This window comes from Protopterus annectens, chromosome 8.part0, assembly GCF_019279795.1.
Source record: "Protopterus annectens isolate FY-2018-M chromosome 8.part0, PAN1.0, whole genome shotgun sequence".
Taxonomy (NCBI): Eukaryota; Metazoa; Chordata; order Ceratodontiformes; family Protopteridae; genus Protopterus; species Protopterus annectens.
Window position 1 is genome coordinate 1,686,380,719 of NC_056741.1, and position 25,125 is coordinate 1,686,405,843.

General features: G+C 35.7%; 1 protein-coding gene across 1 annotated transcript in view; it reads right to left on the reverse strand.

Moving 5' to 3' along the window:
* LOC122808532 overlaps positions 1–25,125 on the reverse strand; it is a 1,295,413-nt gene that overhangs the window by 91,666 nt on the left and 1,178,622 nt on the right. The window contains exon 5 of the mRNA XM_044079486.1: positions 7,541–7,685. Coding sequence (XP_043935421.1) covers positions 7,541–7,685 — 145 coding nt within the window. The remainder of the gene's footprint in view (positions 1–7,540; positions 7,686–25,125) is intronic.

Genomic DNA, 25,125 nt, shown 5'->3' on the forward strand with positions numbered 1-25,125 from the left:
AGAACCAACAGTGGAATATCTTATGGTCTCTTTACCTACTAAGTACCCCATCACTAAACCACCTCATTATCTAGCCATTTGCAATATTAGAACATAGCAACAATGAAATATAATACAAGCTTATCAGCAACATCAACATTCAGCATAATATACCTGAGGGAAAAGAGAAGAAAAAAAAAACTGAATGCTACCAACATCTAATCTATTATCAGATATTATAATTGTGGTAAAGCTGTATTTCCTCTAAACAATCAGTTAATTAACACATTTTAAGCTGCTACAGCATTAACTAAATTGTTTTCATACCTGAATGAATTCAAAGTTCCCTTTGGATAACTAAATACATTTTACGTACGTTAAATGTCCACGAATGTTAGTATCGCAGTCTAATTAACTTTTCCCTTCTTCAAAAAAGAAATTCCTGCTTTCTGAGCTTGTAAGCTTGTCCTCGACTTCGCAACGGGGGAACCATTAAGCGGATGGACTTCCGGGTGCGCCACTTCGAAAACGGACTCTCAGCAGCACCCGAAGGACTTCCTGTTGATTCGTGAAGGAGCTCAGTTTGTGAAAGCCATAAAATCTTGGAAGATCTTTGCAGACGATCAGGACCTGTAAAAAAAAACTAGATAACCACTTTCCAAGAGGCCTGGTGCACACAAAAAAAAACAAACAAAGGATTTTTAAGCCTCGAGACATAGCAACAGTAGAATCCCAGCATCCACGTTGCTGCAAATGGACTGGATGGCCAGATCAAGCTTCCAAAGCAGGAAGAGACTTAAAAATCTTCAGAAAGGTAACTTTTGCTTCTTTTTTGTAGATATGGAATATTTGGAACCATTGACTGTAAAAATTAATGTGTTAGGGTATTTCATTTGAAATTTAATATTCTTTTCGATGAGAAACTTGCAGTATGCAGATAGTGCTTGTCTAGTTTGCCTTATTTGTAATGGTAAATCCTGAGCCATGGAAAGTTTATTATTGTGCCACATAATATAACCTCCATTTTTTTTTACAGTTAATATTATTTTGTTTACGTTTTGGTAGTTGAGTATTTTGACGTATACTGGTCTAGGTATGTTTGAGACTTGTGCTTCTCTGAGAGCTCTATGAGCTCTCTCTATAACTATTTGTTTAGCCATATCAGAGTCATTGAACAACATTTCAAGTATTTGTGTAATAGTTGAAATTAAATCATTGTATTGAATATATTCTGGTATTCCTCTAATAATTATATTATTTCTCCTGGATCGTGCCTCCAAATCCAGAATTTTATTTAGCATAGACTGAATATCTAGGTCATGAATGTCTGTTTTTTTAACAAGCAGTGTTATTCTGTCTTCATTCTCAGATATTCTGGCTTCTGTTTTATCCATCCTTTCGAGAATTTGACTGCATGTAGTGCCAAAAGATTGTACCTGGTTAGATAGCTCTTTCAAAGCTTCTTGGATGGGTAACAGAGCAGTTTTAATATCTTCCATATTAGCCAGTTGATCCGGTTTATTTTTCATTCCAGATTTTAGAAGTTCCTGCTGTTTTGTAATCTTCTGCCTTTTTGAAGTTAAATCTTGTTCTGGTGATTGAAGTTCTGATAATTTGGTTTTTGTTGTTATTGTTTCCATACTTTTGTCTTCTTTTGACATTGTAAAGCGAAGCAGGACTTTGCTATAACTGAATAGTAAATAAGCCAAGTTTGCTGCTCAGACAGTTCCTTTGTTTAGTACTCTGTTCAGAGTCAGTCAGTCAATCAGTTCCAATCCTGTTAATTTGTTTAATTCCCTCAAGTTCCTTCACCTCTCAAGCGATATTTAACTGTAGTGGTTTAATTTTAGCCAAAAATTAATGTAGGAAAACTTGTGGTATATCCTCAGGGTTAGATTTTGTTCTGGATATTTGAAGAGCTGTAGATATGCAGTGCCTACAGAATGGCGGCCATCTTTGAATCTGTTTTTTTTCTCTATAACTTCTTGACTTAGTTCATTAAGCATCGAGTCAGTATACTCTCTATGTAAGAACATATTTTTCATTTTGTCAACCTCATTTAAAAATGATGACCAAGTAGTAACCATCCTCACCACTCTAACAAATTGTCCTTTGACAACTTCTCGCTTTTGTGTATATGTCAATTTCTGATACATTTCAGATACAAATCTATTATTAAAGCTGTTCTTAATAATAAGAACATCTAGGTAAGCTATTTGGTCTATATTAACAGTATGGGTACATTTCAAAAATGGTTTAGTGTTATTGATGTATTCAACAAAGTCAACAGCAGCTGTACTGGGGCCCTTCCATAAAATAAAAATATCGTCCAAAATTTGACTTTAACACCATTCATAATAACCAACCAGAACCAAATAAAAACATTTAGTTCAGTCAGGTAATAAACAAAGTAAAAGCAATTTATCTGAATATGAGAAATTGAATTTAAACCTGCTTCTTTCATCAGTTGGTTCATGAATTCATGAAACCTGATAAGGTCAGGGGTTGGTTATTATGAATTTAAATGATTACAATAGTAAGATGAAAAATATCTTGGACAGTTGAACATATGATCATAGTTCATTGAATGAGCTGAATACCACATATTCTAAAATTAGAAGTTTTTTGCAGGACCTCTTTATTGACAGGTCTACTTCCGTGGACAAGTATAACTATCTGTCTGTGTTATACCCGGTTAAACCTACCATTTTTGGTTTACCGAAAATTCATAAAGACCTGAACCAGCCCCCTATGTGATGAATAGTTGATGCTAGAGGGTCTATCACTCACCCACTGGCTAAATTCCTGGACACTAAGTTAAAAGACGTAGTTAGGAATGAGTCACATTTGTGTATAGATTTATGGGAATTTTTTAAAGAGATTGGATACAGTAACTTTTGATTCAGATTATTTGTTTATCACCATTGGTGTCAAAGATCTGTATTCAGTCATACCCCACAATGTTGGTGAAGACTGGTTCTATGAATACCTTAGGCTTAAGAGTATAGATCAACAGCAGATTAACACCTTTGAACAACTATTAGATTTGGTGTTAAAGTCAAATTTTATTCTGTTTAACAAGGAACTATACTGTCATAAAGGGGGTAGCTATGGGGTCCTCATGTGGCAGTTTATATGCCAACATAGTGATGCTTGAATGGGAGAGAAGATTTCTTTTTCCATCTGATTGGTACAACTACTGCATGTCATATACCTGCTTTTTGGATGATATTTTTTATTTTGTGGAAAGGCCCCAGTACAGCTGTTGTTGACTTTGTTGAATACATCAATAACACTACACCGTTTTTGAAATTTACCTATACTGTTAATGAAGACCAAGTAGCTTACCAAGATGTTTTTATTAAGGACATCTTTAATAATAAATTTGTAGCTGAAATGTATATTTTGCTTGTGTTTTAAGTAGTCATTGACTGGCATGAAATGTTTTTTAAAACTAATTGACTGAAAGACAGCAGTGTTTACATGTAAAATCAATGCAGTGACAGGAGCTTTAGGAAGAAAGAGGCCTGCGTGGTGTAACTTTTTACAGATTAGCAGTGCATTTTGGGATACCTAGAGACAGACTAAACAATCAGAATTACTTCAAGATGCCAGACCTCATGTGGTCAGACTCAGAAATTACATATAAAATATTTAAAAACCTGTAAATAGTCCCAGAGTGGTGTTAAATGTGGTGTTAAAATGTAGAAGACATCAAACCATGATGAAATATACTTGTTTTTTTAGTCTGTGGGTGCAGTTCTCCTTTAAGTTCGTAACATAAAAGGATGATGCCATGAGTACAGATCAAGAAAACTGAGTTTGACTAGTGGTTTATAAACTTAGCTGCACAGTGAGGAAGGATTATCATACCTATTATGAGGGGCATTGAAATGGTACATCATATGTCATCCCTGATACAGATTGGGACTTAAACAATTACCAGACTGAAGGGTGCAGACTAGCCAAAGAGGTGTGACTACCCTAAGGACCGAGGGCAGATACATTCTCAGTGGCATATCTCATTGCCCATCTAAGCTAGGAGAAATCCCGACCTGGTCATAGTGTGATACTTCTGGCTACCCCACTCTACCTCTCATTGCCGGTAGGTTTGGAATTGAGGGTCTTCTCATGCAGGAGGACAGGACACAGCTAGTGAAGGGCAGGAAAGTGTTACATATGAAAGGGTTACTGAGGTATACTCCTTGTTATGCTGGCTCTGGGGAAGGGAGCAATAGACGAAGGCAGGAACTAAAGTCATTGTACTGCTAGAGCAAAAAAAAGTTTCAAATATCTGTAAACCAACGTCAAGCCAACACATATTGATTGTGAACAAATCAACAAGTTTTCAATTAGCAAATAAATCAAATTTCGATAAATGTGAATTAATAAAAATCAAATATCAAACAACAATCAAACAAATGTATATCATTTGAAGTTAGTTGAATCTTTCTAAAAAGAGAGTGCTTATTTCACCCATCTTTAACCACATTAGACACTAAAAATTCCACAGTGTCACAGATAGTGATTCCATAAATGTTTTAATGCAGAACAAATAGAAAAATAATGCAGTACTGAGGTGAAGTTTGGGTTTGCAGGTTACAATATAACAAGCAAGCAATAATGCCTGACAGAGTGTGTATTATCATTATTATTATACAAATAATGCCCACCCAGGGGTGTTCTGTGGCCAGATGCTGCAGGTGGAAGGCCTCTACATGCATAGATGGCCATTATTTACACAATAGCATACACCTTTGGTGGGCTTTATTGAGCTTATAGAATAGTCTATCTGTTAAATTGTTTGTAATGTTTTTTTTTTATTTCTCTCTCTCCCTCTCGCTCTCTCCCTATATATATATATATATATATATATATATATATATATATATATATATATATATATATATAGTTCCCTATCAGAAGCCTGAAACACTATAAGCTCGAAAATCAAAATCCTGAAACCAAAAGCCTGAAAACTCAAAATCCTGAAAACCCAAAATCCTGAAAACACAAATAATGCTAATATGCCAATACAAAGACTCTAATATCTACTGACTTACCTTAACCCTAACCCTAATGTCCGTCACTATCGCACACTCACCTAACCCGCACCCTAACCCTAACTCACTTAAACCGCCCCTAACCCTAATTTTTGTCACTATTGCATACATGCCTAACATGCGCCCTAACCCTAACTCACTTAAACCGCCCCTAACCCTAACATAAAACCAATCAAGACACTTACCTGAACCCAACGCATAACCTAACACCACAGGGCTAACAATAGCAAAGCCACAATGACGTCAGTATGTCTATTTTGTGTTTTCAGGATTTTGAGTTTCAGGATTTTGGGTTTTCAGGATTTTGAGTTTTCAGGCTTTTGGTTTCAGGATTTTGATTTTCGAGCTTATAGTGTTTCAGGCTTCTGATAGGGAACCATATATATATATATATATATATATATATATATATATATATATATATATGTGTGTGTGTGTGTGTGTGTGTGTGTGTGTGTGTGTGTGTGTATAGTTATTAATATTTTGATGTAAAATAGTTCCTCCACCTAATGTTTCAAACTTGCTGGAGTATACATAACTGTTGTTGGAGGAAATATTTTATATCCAGAATATAAGTTTGGTAAGTATTTAATGCCTAAACTCTCTCTCTCTCTCTCTCTCTCTCTCACACACACACACACACACACATACATACACATACACACACACACTCAGAAGTATCTTTAAAAACACACATGATTAAACTCAATTAATAGTGCCAGCCATTAGAAGTTTCATACCTCCATACCTGTCAGTTGTTCAGATTTTCACAGAATGTTCAGATTTTTGGTTTCATTTTTTTGTCTACTCCTCCACTCAAATTTGTGGTTTGATGGCAAAATATTGGGGTTGAAGTTACTAAATAGTGAGTTAAATTTGAACTTTAGACTTTCATGTGCTTCAGAAAATGAATATCATCACAAATCTTCTTATTATAACAACTTTTTAGTTTTATAAGAACACTATTTAAAATCTGTCCCTATTTTTGAGCCTTTTCCCCATACTATTTTAGGCTTTGTTTAGATTTCTTGAGCTAAGAGGTTGAGAGGTATGCATACCTCTTAATTGTAAATGATTTGCATCCACTACTTGATCAATCTTTCGCTCTCTCTCTCTCTCTCTGTCTGTCACTACACAAACACACACACACACACACACACACACACACACACACACACACACACACACACACACACACACGCACATACTCTTCTGCTTTCATGCATGCAAGCACCCATAGAATCGCACAGTCAGAGAGAAGCATAAAGACATTAATCTACACATACACTTTTGTATTTTTTATTTATCCATTTGTTTTTATTTTACATTCACTATACAGCAATAGCACTGCTTAGTAATTATAAAATAATGCATCAGTTAATCTCACTTTCACTTTCATCCACAAACTCACAAAAAGACATGCACACACAGTTTTTTATTGGGTTTTTTTTGTTTGTTTTGTTTGTTTGTTGTTTAGTGAGAGTAAATTTTAAACAAAATCACTGCACAGCAAATGTAAAATAATGTTGGTCATTAGCTCCATTACAGTCCGAGCTCCACGCAGCTTAATATGCTGCCGTGAAGGGGTGGACTTATTTTTCAATGGGCATTATCTGCACATTAACACCCTGCTAGAGAACGTTTATTTTCCAGTTAGAGTGGTGACGTACACATCACCCATTCTGTAAGCAATATTAAGATATGTCCCATGGGCATGGCCTCTTAAGCCATCATTAGTTGCATAAATATAATCTGACTCATGGTAAGATTTCACTGTCTACCATCCATCCATCAGTTTGAGCCACATTTAAATGTGTATACTAGGTAAACTGGGTGCAGGGACTGATTAATCCTAAATAGGATGCTTTACTAAGTTTGTTATACAAGTGTTTAAGAACCTTGCTTACAAAGAGCATAGCATAGGTGAAGACTGCCTTGGTGCAAAATATAATTAATCCTCATGGTACTTATGTATTCACAGATATTTGAGAAGAAGTACACCATGAGCTGGGGATAAGAGTATAATATTAGTGAAGGTTGGAAATCACAGGTCACTTTTAGATCTAATAATGGTGAGCAGTCTGTCTGCAGACTGTAGCACACAACTGTAGTGTAGCTGGAAATATGCCAGCTTAGGACCAGTGCATTCTTATTAAGGCAGTTGGAAGTTATTGGCTTAACACTCCTGCTCATTGACTGTTCATATGTTGGTACAGATTAAACTGTTGCACTTCCACTAACTAACAGCATGTCTCCTCAGTCTATATTTCAAATCAGAAATGTTTTATATCATATGCACTTCAATGATTCATGCAGGCCTTTTAAGACCATGATACTTGTTCTTTTGTGCCTCTGCAGTGTACATTATATAATTGAGTTATGAATGCCTTTGGCCTATCCCTCCATTTTCTGCTATCATTTTTATTATATTTATGTGCTTAATAGACATAAAATAAACTATCAGAACTGAATAAATGCACAAAAATAATATTTCTTACCAAGAAATCTCTGCTATTTATTACAAGCTCATCAAAAATGTTATCTTCATTAATAACGATAGCTCTTATTTTGCCTTTTGAAAGTACACGTCTTCCTTTCTTGTTTGCTGCATTCAGTATTAATAATTCCAGAGATGTTAGAATTCTAAAAGATGCAAAACAAAGTAGAATTCAGAAGAAATATGCATATGATAGGCAGGAAACAACATTTAAAATTAAGATCAGATACAAATCTCATTTAGGAGGCTGTAGCTAAGTATGTAATTCCAGAACAATGAGTAGGTGAGAGTTAGACTTTCTCAAGTCACATGTACATCATCCAAAACAACAAGTTTTTACTTGAATTTATATTTTATTTTTACCTCTGGTTTTCACAGTTTGTAAGCAGGAAAGATAGCCTGTAGTTGAGAGGATTTATTTTGATTTATATTTTTGTCATTTACCTTTAAATTTTAACTGTTGTTAAAAAGGGATATTAGACAGGAAAACTGTAGCCATCCAAAGGGGCCTTGTCAACTATAAATTCATACAAATAGCAGAGAGAACAATCCAAGAGCTCATTAAAACAATCCTGTCTTGGTTTGTGATTTATTGAGATTTACTGATCAAAAGAGGTGTGACAGCAAACAATAATGAGCAGAAGCTACTATGCACATTCACGTCTGATGTAAAGGCATTCTAGCTTTTGTGGGACTTTTCACAACTTGTATGGTCAGATCAACAACTTTACTGTGCTTAATTTAATATTTAGTTGTATATTGTTTGTGTGACTTTTCTAATTGGAGTTGATTTAAATTATTTTTCAATTCTGTGGTAACTGATTTTGAGTATTTTTTCTTCAAGAATTCTTTATTCATTTGCAGATGAATATGGATTCCTTAAATGAGTATGTCATTAATAATTTGCTAAAACAAAAATATCTTGTATAGTGTGCTAAATGCTTTGTATATGTAAAGGTAACACCTGATAACAGTGGTGATCTGTGTTCCTTGTGTCAAGCACTGGATAGTTTGCTTACTATTTTTATTAGTATATCAAGACTTGCCAATGGCAATTGCACTTGTGCAATTGGCACAGCTTGGAGAACTGTTGCATATATTAATGACTGGACTGATGAGATAAATAATGCTAGGCAAAGAGCAAACAGGACGCATTTAGGAAAAGAGGTGTCTATTGTCCATAAAGATCACACAACCCCTATTGAACAAGATTAAACTACTGACAAATTTGGCATTCTGGAAACTGGATATCACTTTTCAGAAATCTGAGGATTCACAGCGTATAGAAGGAAATTATAAAAAAAAGAAAGACATTCACAGCAAATGACAAGGAAGAAAAATAAACTGAGAAATGCCTGTAAAGCAAAGAGAATACATACTAAAAAGGACACTGCATTGTTGTTTAACACACAGATTAGAATGATAACATTTTTCTATCAAAAAACCTTCAATTTTCCAAAGAGAAGGTAGAAAAAAAGAAGCAAGGGGCAGGTGAAAAGTAAGAAATCAAGTTGAATGTGGAAGGACTAAAGAATATTACTGTATAAAAAAAGAGAAAGACATTGACAACATCAGTCAAGCTGTGGATGTACAAAGGCAGCTGTTTGAGAATTGTATGCTTACAAATTTAATAAACAATAAAAACAGTGGGATTAATAAGACTAATGGGGATGAAGATCATTATCTTGTAATAATTACTAGAGCAGATATTATCAAATTAGAAGTTGAGGATTCTTTATATCTGGTCACAAATATTTGTTATTTCAATTATTGTAGGAACTGATATTTACATTTGCAGAGAAGATAATGAGCATTGAATAGTATTGTACATGCCAGGAGCAAAATTAGAGGATCTGAGACAAGATTATCTTCCCTGATTTTAACAAGTGCATACCATCCTGTTTGAATGAAGGATGAATTTTTCCCAAATCACATTTGGAAAGGAGAGTCAGGTCACCATGAATACCTTAATATAAGTAAGAATTTATCTGTTTTATTCAGGTACAATAAAATCTTAATACAAAGTACAAATAATCTCATCTTCAAGGACTCTTACTCTTAGTAAGGAACATACAGCCCTTTTAGATAACATAGCTTGTGTTAGGATGAATTTTTCACAAATCACATTTGGAAAGGAGAGTCAGGTCACCATGAATGAAAATATATTTTTTGGTAAATACCTACATAAAAATGTACCATTTAAAAAATGGAAATGTTTAGAGCATCCAAGCTTAAGTTTGGGTAGACGTGTTCAGACAGGATGGTGTGCACTTGTCAAAATCAGGGAAGAGAATGTTTGCATCTGATATATTGCACAATTTGTTAAACACAAAGTGGGATTTTGCCAGGTCAAAAATTTCAAGGTTCACAGATAACATTTGATGCATCCCTGATGGCTGTTAATGCTGGAAGCATTAATAATACATGTTTTGTTGTAAAATGTGCTACATTTCCAGAAGATTGCTATTGCTATTGCTTGTGAAACATAGCTAAAGAACAATGACTGGAAACCAGTTGTCTTAGGGTATAAATGTTTTTACTTAACAGACATTCCAATAAAAAATCAGATAGAGGTGTCATGAAAAGGTTTGAAGATAGTTAAGACCTGTGATTATTACATGTGCAGAGATAACACTAATGCTATAGGCTGTGCAACTGGGACAATAAAGACAACCTTGGAAAATATAATAATTGTTGGAGTGTATAGACCACCAAAGTCAAATGCTGATGACCTAGATGAATTCATACATTTATTGCATGAAACACAGGAGGGAAGAATAATAGTGGTTGGGGACTTAAATGTATTAGAAACAGATGGAATAATATTGATTCAACAATTCACAACATATGTTCTGGAACAATTGCTTCAGTTTGTGAAAAAGCCTACCAGGGGACACAACATACTAGGTATTGACAGTCAAAAACTTCAGATGTTAATTCCTCTTCTATGAAGTATTGAAGAAACAAACTCAAACAGGCTTAGTCACTGAAATAACTCAGCTTTAATTTACAAAAAGCACTGTTGTCTGTCCACCAACTGGACTCATCAGATCAACTTTTCAGTAACAACTTTAACCCATGGAAAACTTAAAAAAATACATAAAAAGAAAAAAGAAAACTTACATAAAATGCACAAAAGACCATAAATCACGATAGACAAGATGTAGAAATGAGCGTAGCCTACAACTAAAATCTAGCCTGATGTAACACAAGCCATTCTTTACAATACAAACTACAATAAGGAACAGAAAGGGTACTATTAAAACAGAGTCCAAATAAACTGAGCTGCAGAGCTAATAATTAACTCTGAGTTAGTCTCTGGATGGGAACAAGGAGTCACAAAACACTAACACCAAAGTGAAAACAAAATCTTTCAAAAGGAGTGATAAACTAAAATGAAAAAAAAAAAAAAAAAACATCAGAGAGCTGAAGTTAAGGTGTGTGTATATGTGGTTGTGTGCGTGCATGTGTGTGCGACAACAGGGACATGAATCAAGAAAACAGCACCCACTATAGTAACCTTGGAAAAGATGCAATATATAGAAACATCACAGATAAAAATGCAACCAAAACAAAAAACTGTAGTCAGAGTAATGGACCAAGATGGCTAAGTAAGAATAGCAACTGGGGAAAGCTCTGTGACTAAAAGCTTTTCTCTTACATAAAATGTAACCAAAAAAATTTAAATTTGAAGATTCTTGTTAGCTAATTTTATTCATTAATAGTCAGAGATAAGATTTGTAGCTTGAAGTTCTTCAAAAGCTGTAGTTTTTCTCTGTCAGAATTTCAGTTGTTTGGTTGAGAGAAGATACTTCAACATGAGTCACTCAAGAAATGATACTCAGGATTCATGTGTTAAAAAAAGACATCCAGTCAATACTATCTAGTATGCAGGATGTATTTCTTAATGTAGAATGGATACAAAACTAGAACATTTCAAAGAAGAAACCAGAAAGGGGATGAAACATTTTGAATTTCTTATGAATGCAAGTGGCAGAAATCAGCAGTATGGAAGAAACTTTGAATAATCATGAAGGCAGCACAACTGAAGATGAGTCTCAGACTGAATTTCTTTTAAAACAAAATAACTGGCTCATAGAAAAACATGATGATTTAGAAACTAGACTGAGACAAAATAACATTAAAATTATGGTATACCTGAAAAGTATGCGGGAGACAATATAATATACTTCTTAACCACCTGGCTACATAAAACATTAAATCTACCTGAAACATTATCTTTTGGAATTGAAAGAGCACATAGATCCCAGAGAGCACATTCTAAGAAGGAAAACTCACCACCACACTCAATTGTAGTTAAGTTCATGTCTAACTTAGAAAAAGATCAAATATTAAAAGCAGCATGGTCCAGCCCAGCTATTAAAATATGTGATCATGCAATCAGATTTGACAATGACTATTCCAGTAAAGTAATGAGTAAAAGAAAATCATGTTTATCACTTCATGGAGCTTAAAAATAATCATATTAAAGTCACTTTGGTGTTTCCTGTAAAGATCAAATTATTCCTTTCTGAAGAAACAAAAACATTTAACATACTGGAAGAGGTATCCACTTTGGTTAACAGTAACAAAATCCTTATTAATACTAAAGAAGTGGAGTGGAACAATATATCCCTGAAGAGAGATAGTGAGCTGAATTCTTGGAAAACTGCTTCAAAAACTAAAAAGCCTTAAAACATGTCACTTGTATTCTTGTAAGACTATTATTTTCTAAAACAATAGATTTGCCTTTTAAGGGAAAGGTTTGTGCTGGACTTTAAACCTCAAAACATATGTAAGTATGTATTCAGATTTTAAGCTAAAACATTTTTTCATTATGAGGAATATGAAAGATTATTTTTACTGTTTTACTATACTTACAGTGAAGGACTTAATATATTTCATTTAACTAAACTTATAAGTCTGTTCCTAAATGTTAAAAATACTTACTGTAAGAGAATGTTGTTATATGTAAGCAACATAATTGGTAAATTTAAAGTTATACAAGTTAAGAATTTTATTTTATTTCTTCAACATTACTTGGTATGTGCATTGCTGGGTTAACTGAATGTCAGATCTAATTAATATGCTAATTAGAAGTATTAAAGTGCTGGTAATTTTGTTTTCTTTGTTCCTGTGTAACACATTCCTTTCACAGGTCATTTATTAAACAGCAGTCATTTAGAAAGAAAGCCTGGGAACAAAGGAATGTTCCATTTCTTCACAGTGCTGTTTTTTTCCTACCTTGAGCTGTCCTGAAGAAAATGTAGGTCAAAGTTCATCACTGATATCTGTGAAAGAAGAAAACAGCTTTCTTTTTTTTTCTTTTCTCAAGTATGTATGTATGTATGTGAGAAATCTACTCAAAATAGCACCTCTTTTCTTTTATTAGAAGTGAATTAGTAAGGCAAAAGCTATAGGAATGGTTAAATTTCCCATGTTAATAACACTACGACATAAACTATTAACTTTAACTATACACATTAACTGTACATATTAAATGAAATAAGTAAAGTTGGATGTTTGTTACTGATTATAACAGCTTAAGAGAAATAAGAAGAATGAGAAACTTACAGAGAAAATTATCAGCTACTGTATCTGTGAGTTGTCATTTTCATATGCTGTAACCAGATTCTGATGTCATCTATTTTGAAATAAAGTAAAGTGGATCTTTCAATCTGTTTGAATCTGGAAAAGGAGAATGGCTTTGAACTGAACACTTCAATGCAATACAGACTCTGCATTTTTTTACTCCATCGAAATAGACATTCTCTTTGAGCTCAATAATGTACATATTTTTATGAAGTAGTTTAATAAGCTAACAGATTTTTAAATATTTTGATATTTGATGTGTTAAGGGTGTTACATAAATTTCAAATATAGACACTTGCACTTTAAGATTTAATTTTCAGAGCTTTTTGTTAGCGCTGTAAAAAGTGTGTGTGTGTGTCTTATTAGATGATAAATATATATGTACATTGATCTCTTTTTTATATTATAGTTTAGTATGATAAAATTACCTGTGACATGTAAGTTCACAAATGTCCTTTTCTCTTCAGGTCCCACTCTGTTATATTTATTTATTTAGAGATCTAGTTATAATAATATGGAATGAGTAAATAGCTTAGGAATTTTAAATGGATAATTTATACTAGTATTATATAAATAAGTGTATAGTATACTATTTTTTGGATTATTTTATATGTATGATTAATAGAAGAAGATTATTGCACTTGCATGTAGCAATGGGAGAATAGTTTTAAATGACAACATATAAATAAATTAATAGTCTCTTATCATTTTAACCTAGCTATAATATTATATTAATTATTTGTAAGTCACGGTAGCTTTTGGCTATTTTTTATTTTTGTGATGAAAGTTTAAGTGTTGCTAGGTAGAGCTATTGACTGTTCAATAGGCTGACTAGGAACTTTGGTATTCATTGTATTATTCATTGTAGTTTGCATTTTATTAGCATTATCTATAGTTATAGTTGTAGACTTGTCTTTGTTTTTCTTATTTCTGAATTTTAGTAGTTTAGTTTGTAGAAAGGAAAATTAAAAAAAATCTGTAATGTTAAGATAGTGTCAGAGGAATGCATTGGAGTGCTATATGTAATTAAACTAATATGGTGAATAAATGTGTCATATTATCTTTCAAAATAAACCTTTATAAATACACAGAATAGATAGTTTTAATCTATTATCTATAAATGTAAATGTACTAAATAATGGCAACAAATGGAAATAATTAACAAGATATCTAAAATGAAATAGAGACATTATATTCTTGCAAGAGACTCACTTGATAGATAACATATACAATATTTAAACAACTTAGGTTATAAAATGCTATCTTCTGCTTCCTTTAACAAAAAGAGGAGAGGAACTGCTATACTTTGGAGAAAATCCATTGTAATGCATAAGGTCATGGAATCCTTTAATGATCCAAAAGGAATGTATATATTTGTAATTATGAAATATAATAGAAAATTCTATACTACTACTACTAATAATAATAATAATAATAGTACAAATTTGTTCTGAATTCCTGGAACAGTTGCAAGAGTGGCTAATGATCACTCAAACTTACTACAAAGTCATTCAAAGGGTAGTTTAATTTTAGCAGAATAGTTTAACTACATATCTTGCATAGAAGATATTAGTGAACAGAAGAAAACTAAAATAAGGGCATCTGCTAAAGCACTAAATAGATTGATTATTAATAATAATTTAGTTGATTTACTAGTAAAAGCAGAAGATAAGTCATTGTTCTTCACTCTTTATTTTTATGTGCATGGGGCACAAACTAGAATCAATAGGATTTTTTCCTCTACAGATTTACTTAATGAAGTGAATTATTTTAAAACTATTCCTTGTCCTTTATCTGATCATAATGCAGTAAGTATTAATATAATAAAGGCTATAAGGAAATTTCTAGATTATTTATAGAATCCTAGTATATACGATGAAATCAAAATAATTTGAGTTACCTTAGGGAACAAATCAAGGATTTTTTTATGTTTGAATGATAATGGTCAGATTAGTAAAAGATTCCTTAGAAATGCATATTAAAAATATAATGGGAAAAAGGGCTAGTAATAAAATTGAAGAATGGGATAAAGAGTTGTTAGATATTATACAAGATGAAATACACAAACCGAGGTTTGAACAACAAAGAAATGATATAATACTGAAAATATTTTAAAAAAATAAATGACAAAATATCAGTTGTAATGTATACTGTACAGTGAAGATAGCTTTAGAAATAATAAAATTGCACAGTTATGTGATGACTTCAAAAATCTACACAGATTAGCCAATAGAAGTAAAATGTTAAGCAGAAAGGCACACATCAATAATATCTGAAATCCTCACATTAATAAGCTTACTTCATATATAGAGGAAATGCTTAACATTTTAAAATAAATTCCATGAGGATCTTAATAAAGATAATAATAATCCTGATGATTACAAAACTGGCAATTATTTAAAGAAAAATACTACTAGTAAACTTAATGAGCAACAAATATTTCAGCTGAAAAAGCCTATTACCCTGACAGAAGTTTATGAAGCTTTAAAAAAGCAAAAATGGTAAAGTTTAGGTATGGAATTATATAGTCTGTTTCCATTAAATATTTTAGAATTACTGAGTAACATTTTCAGGATAATTCAGGGAAAAAAATAATTCCTCCCTAATGGAAATTTTCTGTAGTCTCACTTATACATAAACAAGGAAAGGATAATAAGTCTCCTCATATATATCTATTTAATTATTAAATATAGACAATAAAATATTTACTTCCATGTTTGCCACAAGATTAAGCGATATCAGATTAATTAATAAAGATCAAACAGAACTGACAGTCAATGGATTAATGCACAGTAATATAAAAAGGGAAGTAACTATAATTTTGAAAAAGGTATTGAAGTGTTATTTCTTATTTAAAAATGGATTTTTTTAAATATTTGACAATATGTTAGTGCTTATTAAAGTGATTATATTACCCAATATTTTATATATATATATATATATATATATATATATTACATTCAATAGCTGTAATACATGACAAATACCTGACAAAATACATTTTAAGAAAATGGAAAAAGTTAACTTCATTCTTATGTTATCCTAAAAAACTGAGAATTGTTTATAGAAATTATGTAAGATTATGGGAGTATGATTGTATTAACTTCCCAAATGTAGAATTGTATTCTATTGCTGTAAAATTTAACTTTGTTATACTCAACTTACACTAATCAATGAAAAACCATCCAGGAGCAGATTACATTAAATTTTTATTAAGCATATTAAAGATGATAAATATTATTAATCCTTTCATCTGGTTAACAAAATGCATCTTAGAAGCAAATTAATTTTAGTCTTTAGACTTTGCATATATAAAATCAATTCTTAAAGCAGTTAAGAAATATATATTTTTTTAAATTCCATTATCAAAATTGATTTTTTTTTTTGTATTTTCCTATTGCACATACCTCTAGATTTATGGAAACTCTGAACAATGTCAAAATGCATTTACTAAAAATGAATAGATTGGTATTATGGTCTCATTGCTTTGGAAAAGGAAAAGCTAAGTCTCCACAATATTTAATAAAAGAATATAAGTTGAATGGTGTTAGCAAATGTGGGTTGACATACAAAGGAAGCTTGTGCAAGCTATATAAGTTAATTATAAATAATAATAATAATTTTGATTTGTAAAATTCAACAAAAGAGCTTGCATGGTGTTCTTACCCAATATTTCTCTCAAACCACAAGGAAGAAAACCTAGTAGGCCAAATCTAAAAACCATTGGTTATTGTTCAAATTATTTCAATAATAGTAAAAGAAACTGAGCAATTTCATCCATTAAATATAACACAGGACTTCCATCAGAATCACATTATAATTAAATTTATTAGTTTAAAGGCAGCCCCAATAAAATCACATGATGCACATATCTAATCATAAAACTCCACTAATTATGATACAATATTGAAATGAAAAAAATATATAATTAAGAAGTTTAAAAATATAAATAAAAATATAAATATATAAAAATATATGAGTTTATATATGTGTGAGTGCATGTGTATATGTGTATATATATATATATATATATATATATATATATATATATATATATATATATATATATATATATATATATATATATATATATATATATATATATATATATATATATATATATATATATATACACATACACACACACACACACACACACACACACACACACACACACACACACACACACACACACACACACACATATATATATAAATTGTTCAACAGCTGAATATTTTTTTTAAAGTATAGAAACTATAAAAGATTAATAATACTCTCATTGTAAACCATAAAATGCATATGTTGCAATAAAAACATCCACCATTTAAAATAAACTGTATGTATATGTATATACACATATACTTCTCTTTTTACCTATCTAGTACCTTCAATTTGAGAAAACATGCTAAAGACAGGGCATCATTTATACCTGGCCAACTTGTTGCATTCATTCTAATTTGCCATATAGCCTCCTGGTTTTCTAATTGGAGTGTCCATGGGCCACCCCTTGGGTCAATTTCAAGTCTGTCCAGAATCATAAACTTAAAAGTATGGTCAGGAAAATCATTACAGTGTTTTTCAAGGGCATTCGTCTCTCTTTTTTTCAACCTTATATCTCTAAGGTGTTCGTAAATCCTACTTTTAAGCTTCCTTTCAGTTTTTCCAATGTAGTATGCTGGGCATTTCATGCACATAGCACAATATACCACTGTATCAGTCTGGCACAAACCATTCTTTTTTATCTTTATCATAGTTCCATTTATTACACAGGTGGGTCCCTCTAAAATGTGTGTACACATAGTGCATGACCCACATTTTTTCATATAGCCTACTATAGGTTTCTTAATTTTTGCTTCAAGAATATTTTTGAGGTTTTGCTCACTCCTGTATACTATGTTCATTTTTTTACCCACCCATTCTTGAACATCATTGCATGATCTAACAATAGCCCAATTCTTATGTACAATGTCTGCAATCATTTTACTGGACCTATTATAGGTTGTAACCAATGCTGACCTGGAGTATGCTACTCCTACAGTCTCAGGTTCCTCCTCCACACTCTCCTTACTGGACCAATGATAGGCCGTAGCATCTACCACTCTAGCATCAATTACTCCTATGGTCTCAGTAAATTCCTCAAGCTCATCTCTCTCTGTACCTCCATTAAGGTCACCCATAACTATAAGTAAATGTGGTTCATTTATATCCTTGTTAAGGATGGCTTTTAAGTGCCCTCTTTGTCTTTTATTTACTACTTCAATAAGTAACTCATTCACTAAAATAGTAGGATAACCCCTCTTAACAAACATTTTTTTCAATAATTCACATTTTCCAAGGAATGTTTCAAAACAAGTAATCATGTGGGCAGCTCTTATAAATTGCCCCTTTACGATGGCCTTTTTCTGTTTGTAGGGGTGAGCACTGTTAAAATGCAGGAAGCTATTAGAATACATTTCCTTACATAAAATTACAGATTGGAACACACCTAAAGAGCTATTCTTTACCAATCTAACATCCAAGTATGCAATTTCACTTACTCCTACAGTGTGGGTAAAACTTAAAAATTGGGTAGAATTGTTAATATACACTAAAAATTCATTAATCATCCCTTGCAGGCCAACCAAAACACAAAAATGTCGACCAAAAAACAAATATAAAGTCTACAATATTTATAAAAGACTGATTCTATACAAACTTTTTCTCTCATTGGAACATAACTATGTTTGTATACAGACCCTCACAAGGTGAGCCCGTAGCAACCCCCTTTGTCTGAATAAAGTATTAGTAACCGAGTACATTTCTGCAAATTCCAAAACAGAGCCATGCCATCTCCAAATAAAGGCTGCATATCAGTCAGGAAGGATGCCAATAGCCAAGTATAATGCCACTGGCGTTGAAAACAGCCTAAAAATAATAAAAAAGCAACTTTTAATTTTTTTTTTGCAGATCTCGGCTGTTTAAGCGTAGGGCAGCGGAGCACAAACGGGGTCAGGGAAAATAAGAAAATAAACTTAAAATAAGCATTCTAACTAAAATCACTATTCTGCCATGAAAGTCAAAGGCAGGCAGAAGACAACATGGCCAGTGAGTTGTGGTTGCTAAGGGGGAGGCTCAGTGTGAAGCATGTAACTTTGCATTAACAGGCAATCCTGTACAAATGAGGGGAATGATAGTGAATCCCAGTTTTTCCCAACATATTAGTTAGGTCCCAACAGTATAAGAGTAGGAATAGCTTGGTGCAAGCGTAGGAGTTCGCTGACATCATGGGTGTGTGTGTCAGGCATACTATAAGTGGATTGGAGCCCTGTGGCTCAGGTTTGCTCCTAGCTAAGCACAGCTAAGCAAGGGTGTGTGTCTGAATCTGCCTAGCACTCTTTACATTGCCTAAGCGGGTGTGAGCACCGCACACTGGGTTTTAAAGGTTTAAAAAAAATTTAAAGCAGGAAATAGTAGCTCTGTGCACATTTGAGCACTGTGTTTGTGCGGCACGCCCCCGGGATTAAACAGGAAGGCAATGGGAAGGGAAACAGCAGTAGGAAGGTAATCTAGTAGAACTAGCATAGCTGGCAGGTGAAATATATCAGAATCAGCCAATTACACAGGCAGCAGACCAGCCCAGCCCAGAACACTACTATAAACTATGCAAACATCTTCCCTTCAGTTTTTTCCCCACATTCTACACCACCGTTGTATACAAGCGGGGAACCTTTAACAATCAAAACAACAAAATTATAGGGACTGCAATAGCTATCATAAAACAACTTGTGGAAGAGGCTGAGGGTGGTGAGGATGCTGTTGACCAACCCACAGTGAGGAGAAGGATAAGAGTGTATAGACCCAGGGTAACCTACCAGGGGCTACATGAGCTGGAGATAGTGGAAGTGCTATAGGGTGGACAGGGACCTCCTACAGCAAATTGTTGAGCTGCGCCGGCCACTCCTGACACACAGAACTAACAGAGGGGAACCCACCCCAGTGGATACCAAGGTATGTGTAAGCTTAGGAATACTAGCTACAGGTACCTTCCAAAGGCCAACTGGGGATATGATGGGGATGTCACAGGCATCAGCATCCAGGGTACTACACCAGTTCCTGGATGCCATGTCAGCACATGTCGGTGAGCACGTATATTTCCTCAACACCTGTGAGGCGTTGGCCAGCAATATGCAAGTGTTCCACCAAATACCAGAATGCCCGGAGGTAGTGGGTGCTATAGACTGCATGCACATATGCATCAAAACACCACCCGGTGAGCGGGGTAGGGTCTACATCAACCGCAAGGGCTTCCCCTCCATCAACTGCCAGGTCATGTGCGATGCCCAGGGCATAATAGTGAATGTGTGTGCTGGCTGCCCCGGAAGCTATCACGATTCCCATATCTGGCATCTGATGCAGCTGTACCAGAGATTTGCCAATGAGGACATCCCTCATGGACACCTAGTGGGGGAAGCTGGTTACGCACTGGAGCCGTGGCTCATGACACCCATTAGAAATGTACACACACCCGAACAAGAACTCCATAATGATCACACACACAGACCAGAATTATAGTAGAGCATGTGTTTGGGATGTTCAAGTAACGGTTCCGGTGCCTGGACACATCCCGTGGAGCCTTGCAGTACTCACCAGCTACATGTACCCAAATTGTCATCGTATGTGCCGTGCTACACAAAATTATCCTGTGGAAACAGCTGCAGTAGGAACAGCATGGGACAGGGCCACACATCCTCCCACCATTGCTAAGGTCTGCATAGGCATAGAGTGACTGAGAGGAGGAGCAACCTGAGCCTGCCCTAGTAGTCAGAAGGAGGCATGCCCCAGTATGCCCTAGCCTTGGCAAAGAGGCAACACATAGCACATAGACTGACACAGGAGGGACCCAGGGAATAACATTTCTCTCTGACTCTCGCATTCAGTAAAAGGGATGCCAAACATGACACTACCTGTGCTCAGCCATGTTTAGGGAGTGTACTATGTGCATCCGACATAGGCAGCCCTGCAACACAACCCTCAATACTGAGATACCCAAAAGGTAAGTGACTCACACATGCCAGTCAGGGGGTTTCACAACAGTTACAGCCAGTAGGACAGGTGTAGACAAACACAATGGCTGTGCTATGGCCTCTGAATGATGCCTATGGGTAACCTCCACCTTCCAGGCCTACACAGACAGACCACAGCAGGTCAGGCAGTGGGACATTAGTTCTGAAGGGTAGGAAGTCAGAAACTAATGTGTAGGTAAATCAAAGCTAAGATTTGTAGTACACTGGTATGCCTCTAGTCAGCATGATAGGTTAGAGTACAGAATGAAATGGAGTACCTGACATACCAGTACAGTCATAGCAAATGTGTACAAGTGTCAGGTGTGGCCCCCCATCCTATGTAGTAATGTAATAACAGTCAGGTGTGCCCCCCAATCCTGTGTAGAAATGTAGAAATAGTCAGGTGTGCTTCTCAATCCTGTGTAGATATGTAGAAATAGTCATGTGTGCCCCCCCCCAATCCTGTGTAGGAATGCAGAAACAGTCAGGTGTGCTTCCCCCAACCCTACGTAATTATGTAGTAATGGTCTGGTGTGTGTCCCCATGTGATGCACATGTCATAACAGTCAGGTGTGCCCCCCCACAACCCTATGTAGAAATGTAATAACATGTATGTGTAGGTCTAATACCAGTGGAGCACAGATGCACAGAGGTGGCGAAGGTAGCAGGATAGGTTGTAGCATCTGCACAATATGCATGTATGTGTGTGTTAGTTTCGTGAGTGTCCCATATTGTGTGAGAGTGTTTGGTATGTATGCATGTTGCGGTAAGCCTGGTGGCCATTGCCCACTATCGCTGATGACAGGGACAAGTTCTCACAACTGCAGTGCCATACACAATACCCATCAGTATAACACAAGGTAGCAGTAAGCCATTGCAAATGTATGGTGGTAATATGTGTCACCATCTAAAAGACTGACATGGCATGGCTGTTGGACAACATATACAAGCAGTACACAGGGGGAAACTACCCCAGATATACAGTATATATTGTGTCACTGTGTAATGGACACACCCTTGGAAAAGTACATACAGGTATGCTTCACATTATTTGGTTCTGTAGTGGGGGATACTGGTGTTGTCTGCCCAAACACTCGCAGATCATAAAGGAGGTAGGACTGATGTATTGGGAAACAGCTGATGTACCTGCACATGCAAGCATAACTGGAATCCCCAATGCATATCTGTGTGTGAGATGCACATAGTGTCCATAGCACAGATGAACCCAGCTCATGCAAACACCACCCACAGACACCTCTCTGGTTATATCCCTGCTGTGGGGAATGGGTACAGTAAGACCCCACCTGTATATGGCAATAGCTGAAGAATGCAGCATGCAGTGCAGGTCCCATGCAGGTGTGTCCCTAGTTGTAGGTAGCACCCTGCCAGCATCCACAGCACCTGAGCAAGACTGTTAGGATGTATTGGCATGAACACCTATCACACCTACACTGTCACCACAGGGGAATATACTGTATGGTGGTCTGTGACTGTAGTACTGACAGAATGCACCGACCTGCCACATCTGGCATGCAGCAACACCTAATGCCCCACAGGCATCTGCCAAAAGGCTGTGTCTCACACATACTGCCAATGCATGTTATGTCATGGACACCCAAATAACAACATAACACACCCCACATAATCCATATGCAAGGCCATGTGGACAAACCACAGAAACATGTCCACCATGTCCCACTGCATGAACTGTGGACCAACACTAAAACACACCTGTGATGGGGTGATACTATTAGGGAAAGTTTCATGGAATGTATGCATAATGTATGGAAGAGGTTAGAATAACAGGTTCCCTATTAGCTGATTGAAGACGCATTCTTTCAAATGCATCTTGATCGAACTTTATAGCACAAAACAGCAAAATACCAAAGCGGAATATAAGTGAATTATTTCCCTGGGAAAGAAATCGCTTGGCTGCCTTTGGTATTTTGCCTTCTTTGTTACTGTAGTGCAGTCTCAGAGTTGGTATATTTAAGTAGGGAGGTGTGGGGGCACAGACCCCCACATCAGGGGGTGTGGGGGCAAAGCCACCCCACATTAGAAATAGTTTGTAGTATGCATGTGTTGTGTGTGTGGTTCTCGGAACAGCAATTTTTTTTTCCCTGGGAAAAAAAGTCGCTGTTCTGAGTGTTCGGGATTGTAAGCTTTTGCATACATGGGGTCGATGAATCAGTGTTTGCTTTTCTAAGTGTTCGGTGATTCGATATAGACTGGAGTAACAGAGGGGGGTGGGAGCATAGGCAGCATGGAATGTGCAGAGTCTGACACCAAGCTGTGTGCACACACTATCCCTGGCTGCAAACACATACATGGGTGGCTACACACCTGCCCATACACCACAATAGGGTATATGTCCTGACCCATGGCCCCTGCCCCTGGCTGACCTGTGTGAATATGTACAGCTACTGTACCAAGGTGCTGAACCGGATACACAAACCCAGCACCAAGTGTCTGCAGCTCCCCCTCCAGAATGGCGTAACATACCATGAATACGTAGGTGTCTGTCCACAATACCAGTCACAGCCACAGTCACCCTTCTCCCCCAAGACATCACTGTGAGCAAGAATGTCCACCTGACAGTACATGAGGGCAGAAAACATCACTGTGTATAACAGTATACGTCTGAATATCTCTGCTAACAGCAGTAGCATGCAGCTGAAGCAGTGCAGACACAATCACTGTAGTACACACTATCCCCTGCACAGTTTGTCCACATATTGCCAAATTATCGATGGATACCCTGCAGAAACAGTATGCTACCTATAGGTGTACAACACAAAGGTCTGCGCTGCAGTACAAACTACCTGGACTCAATCCACACATTCAATACAGATGGTCATACTGGGCATGCTCACACACTTAAATCAAGGCCATGTCTGCAAACACCAGTGGACCAGACATATCTGGCAGTCGCAGATGTTAGTGCAGACACTCCTCAGTATGCACCATTCATTCCTTGCACACACAGTGGATAGGAATACAGACATGCATCTAAGGACAACACACTATAATAAGCCAAAGGTAGACATACATAGATGTATGGAAGAGGGTGACTGTGACAAGGAGCCATCCAGGCCTGTCCCACCCAGCACACAGCCAAAGGGCCATAACCACATGAGGTTCAGATGTCGCTCACTGTAGATACTAGCCACCAGTATCTGTCAGCAATACAGACTATGTGGTGCAAGTGTTAGCTGTGCAATATCACTGTACAAGGAAGCAGTCATCTAGCAGCTGTATACATGTACCTGTGAAATATGACCCTGTGTGTGCCCGTAAGAGGTGTGTCAACCTCTAGATGAATGGGATATGGCCCATGCACACACACTGCCCTCCCCATAGCCCTACTATGACAAGCCTGCCAAGGTCATCCACTGTGAAATACACCTTTGGGGTAGTTGTAGCCCAGTAATCTCTGTGGCACATACTATAACTGTGTACTGCTGTAGTGTGTTAAACTAGGTAGGTAGGAGTTCCAATCCCAGACATGGCGTGTATATGTGTGTGTGTGTATGTGTGTGTGTGTGTGTGTGTGCGTGCATGCATCTGTCTGTGTGGAGAGCAATGCTTTTTAGGGTAGTCACACTCCCTACAATTCAAATGGTCTACTTTGGCAATGCTGCTGATGTCATCCACCTAGAAATACACCTCTGGGAAAATTATAACAGTAATCTCTGTAGCATGTCCCATAATTGCATACTGCTGCAGTGTGATAAAATAGTTAGGTAGGAGATCTAATCCCATACTTGGCAAGTGTGTGTGTGTGCGTGTGTATGTAGAGAGCAATGCATTTTAGGCTAGTCACACTCAATACAATTCAAATGCTTTACTTTGGGAATCCTGCTGATGTCATTCACTGTGAAATACACCTTTGGGGAAAGGGCACACCAGCAATCCCCGTGGTGCATCCTAAAACAGCATCATCCTGTAGTGT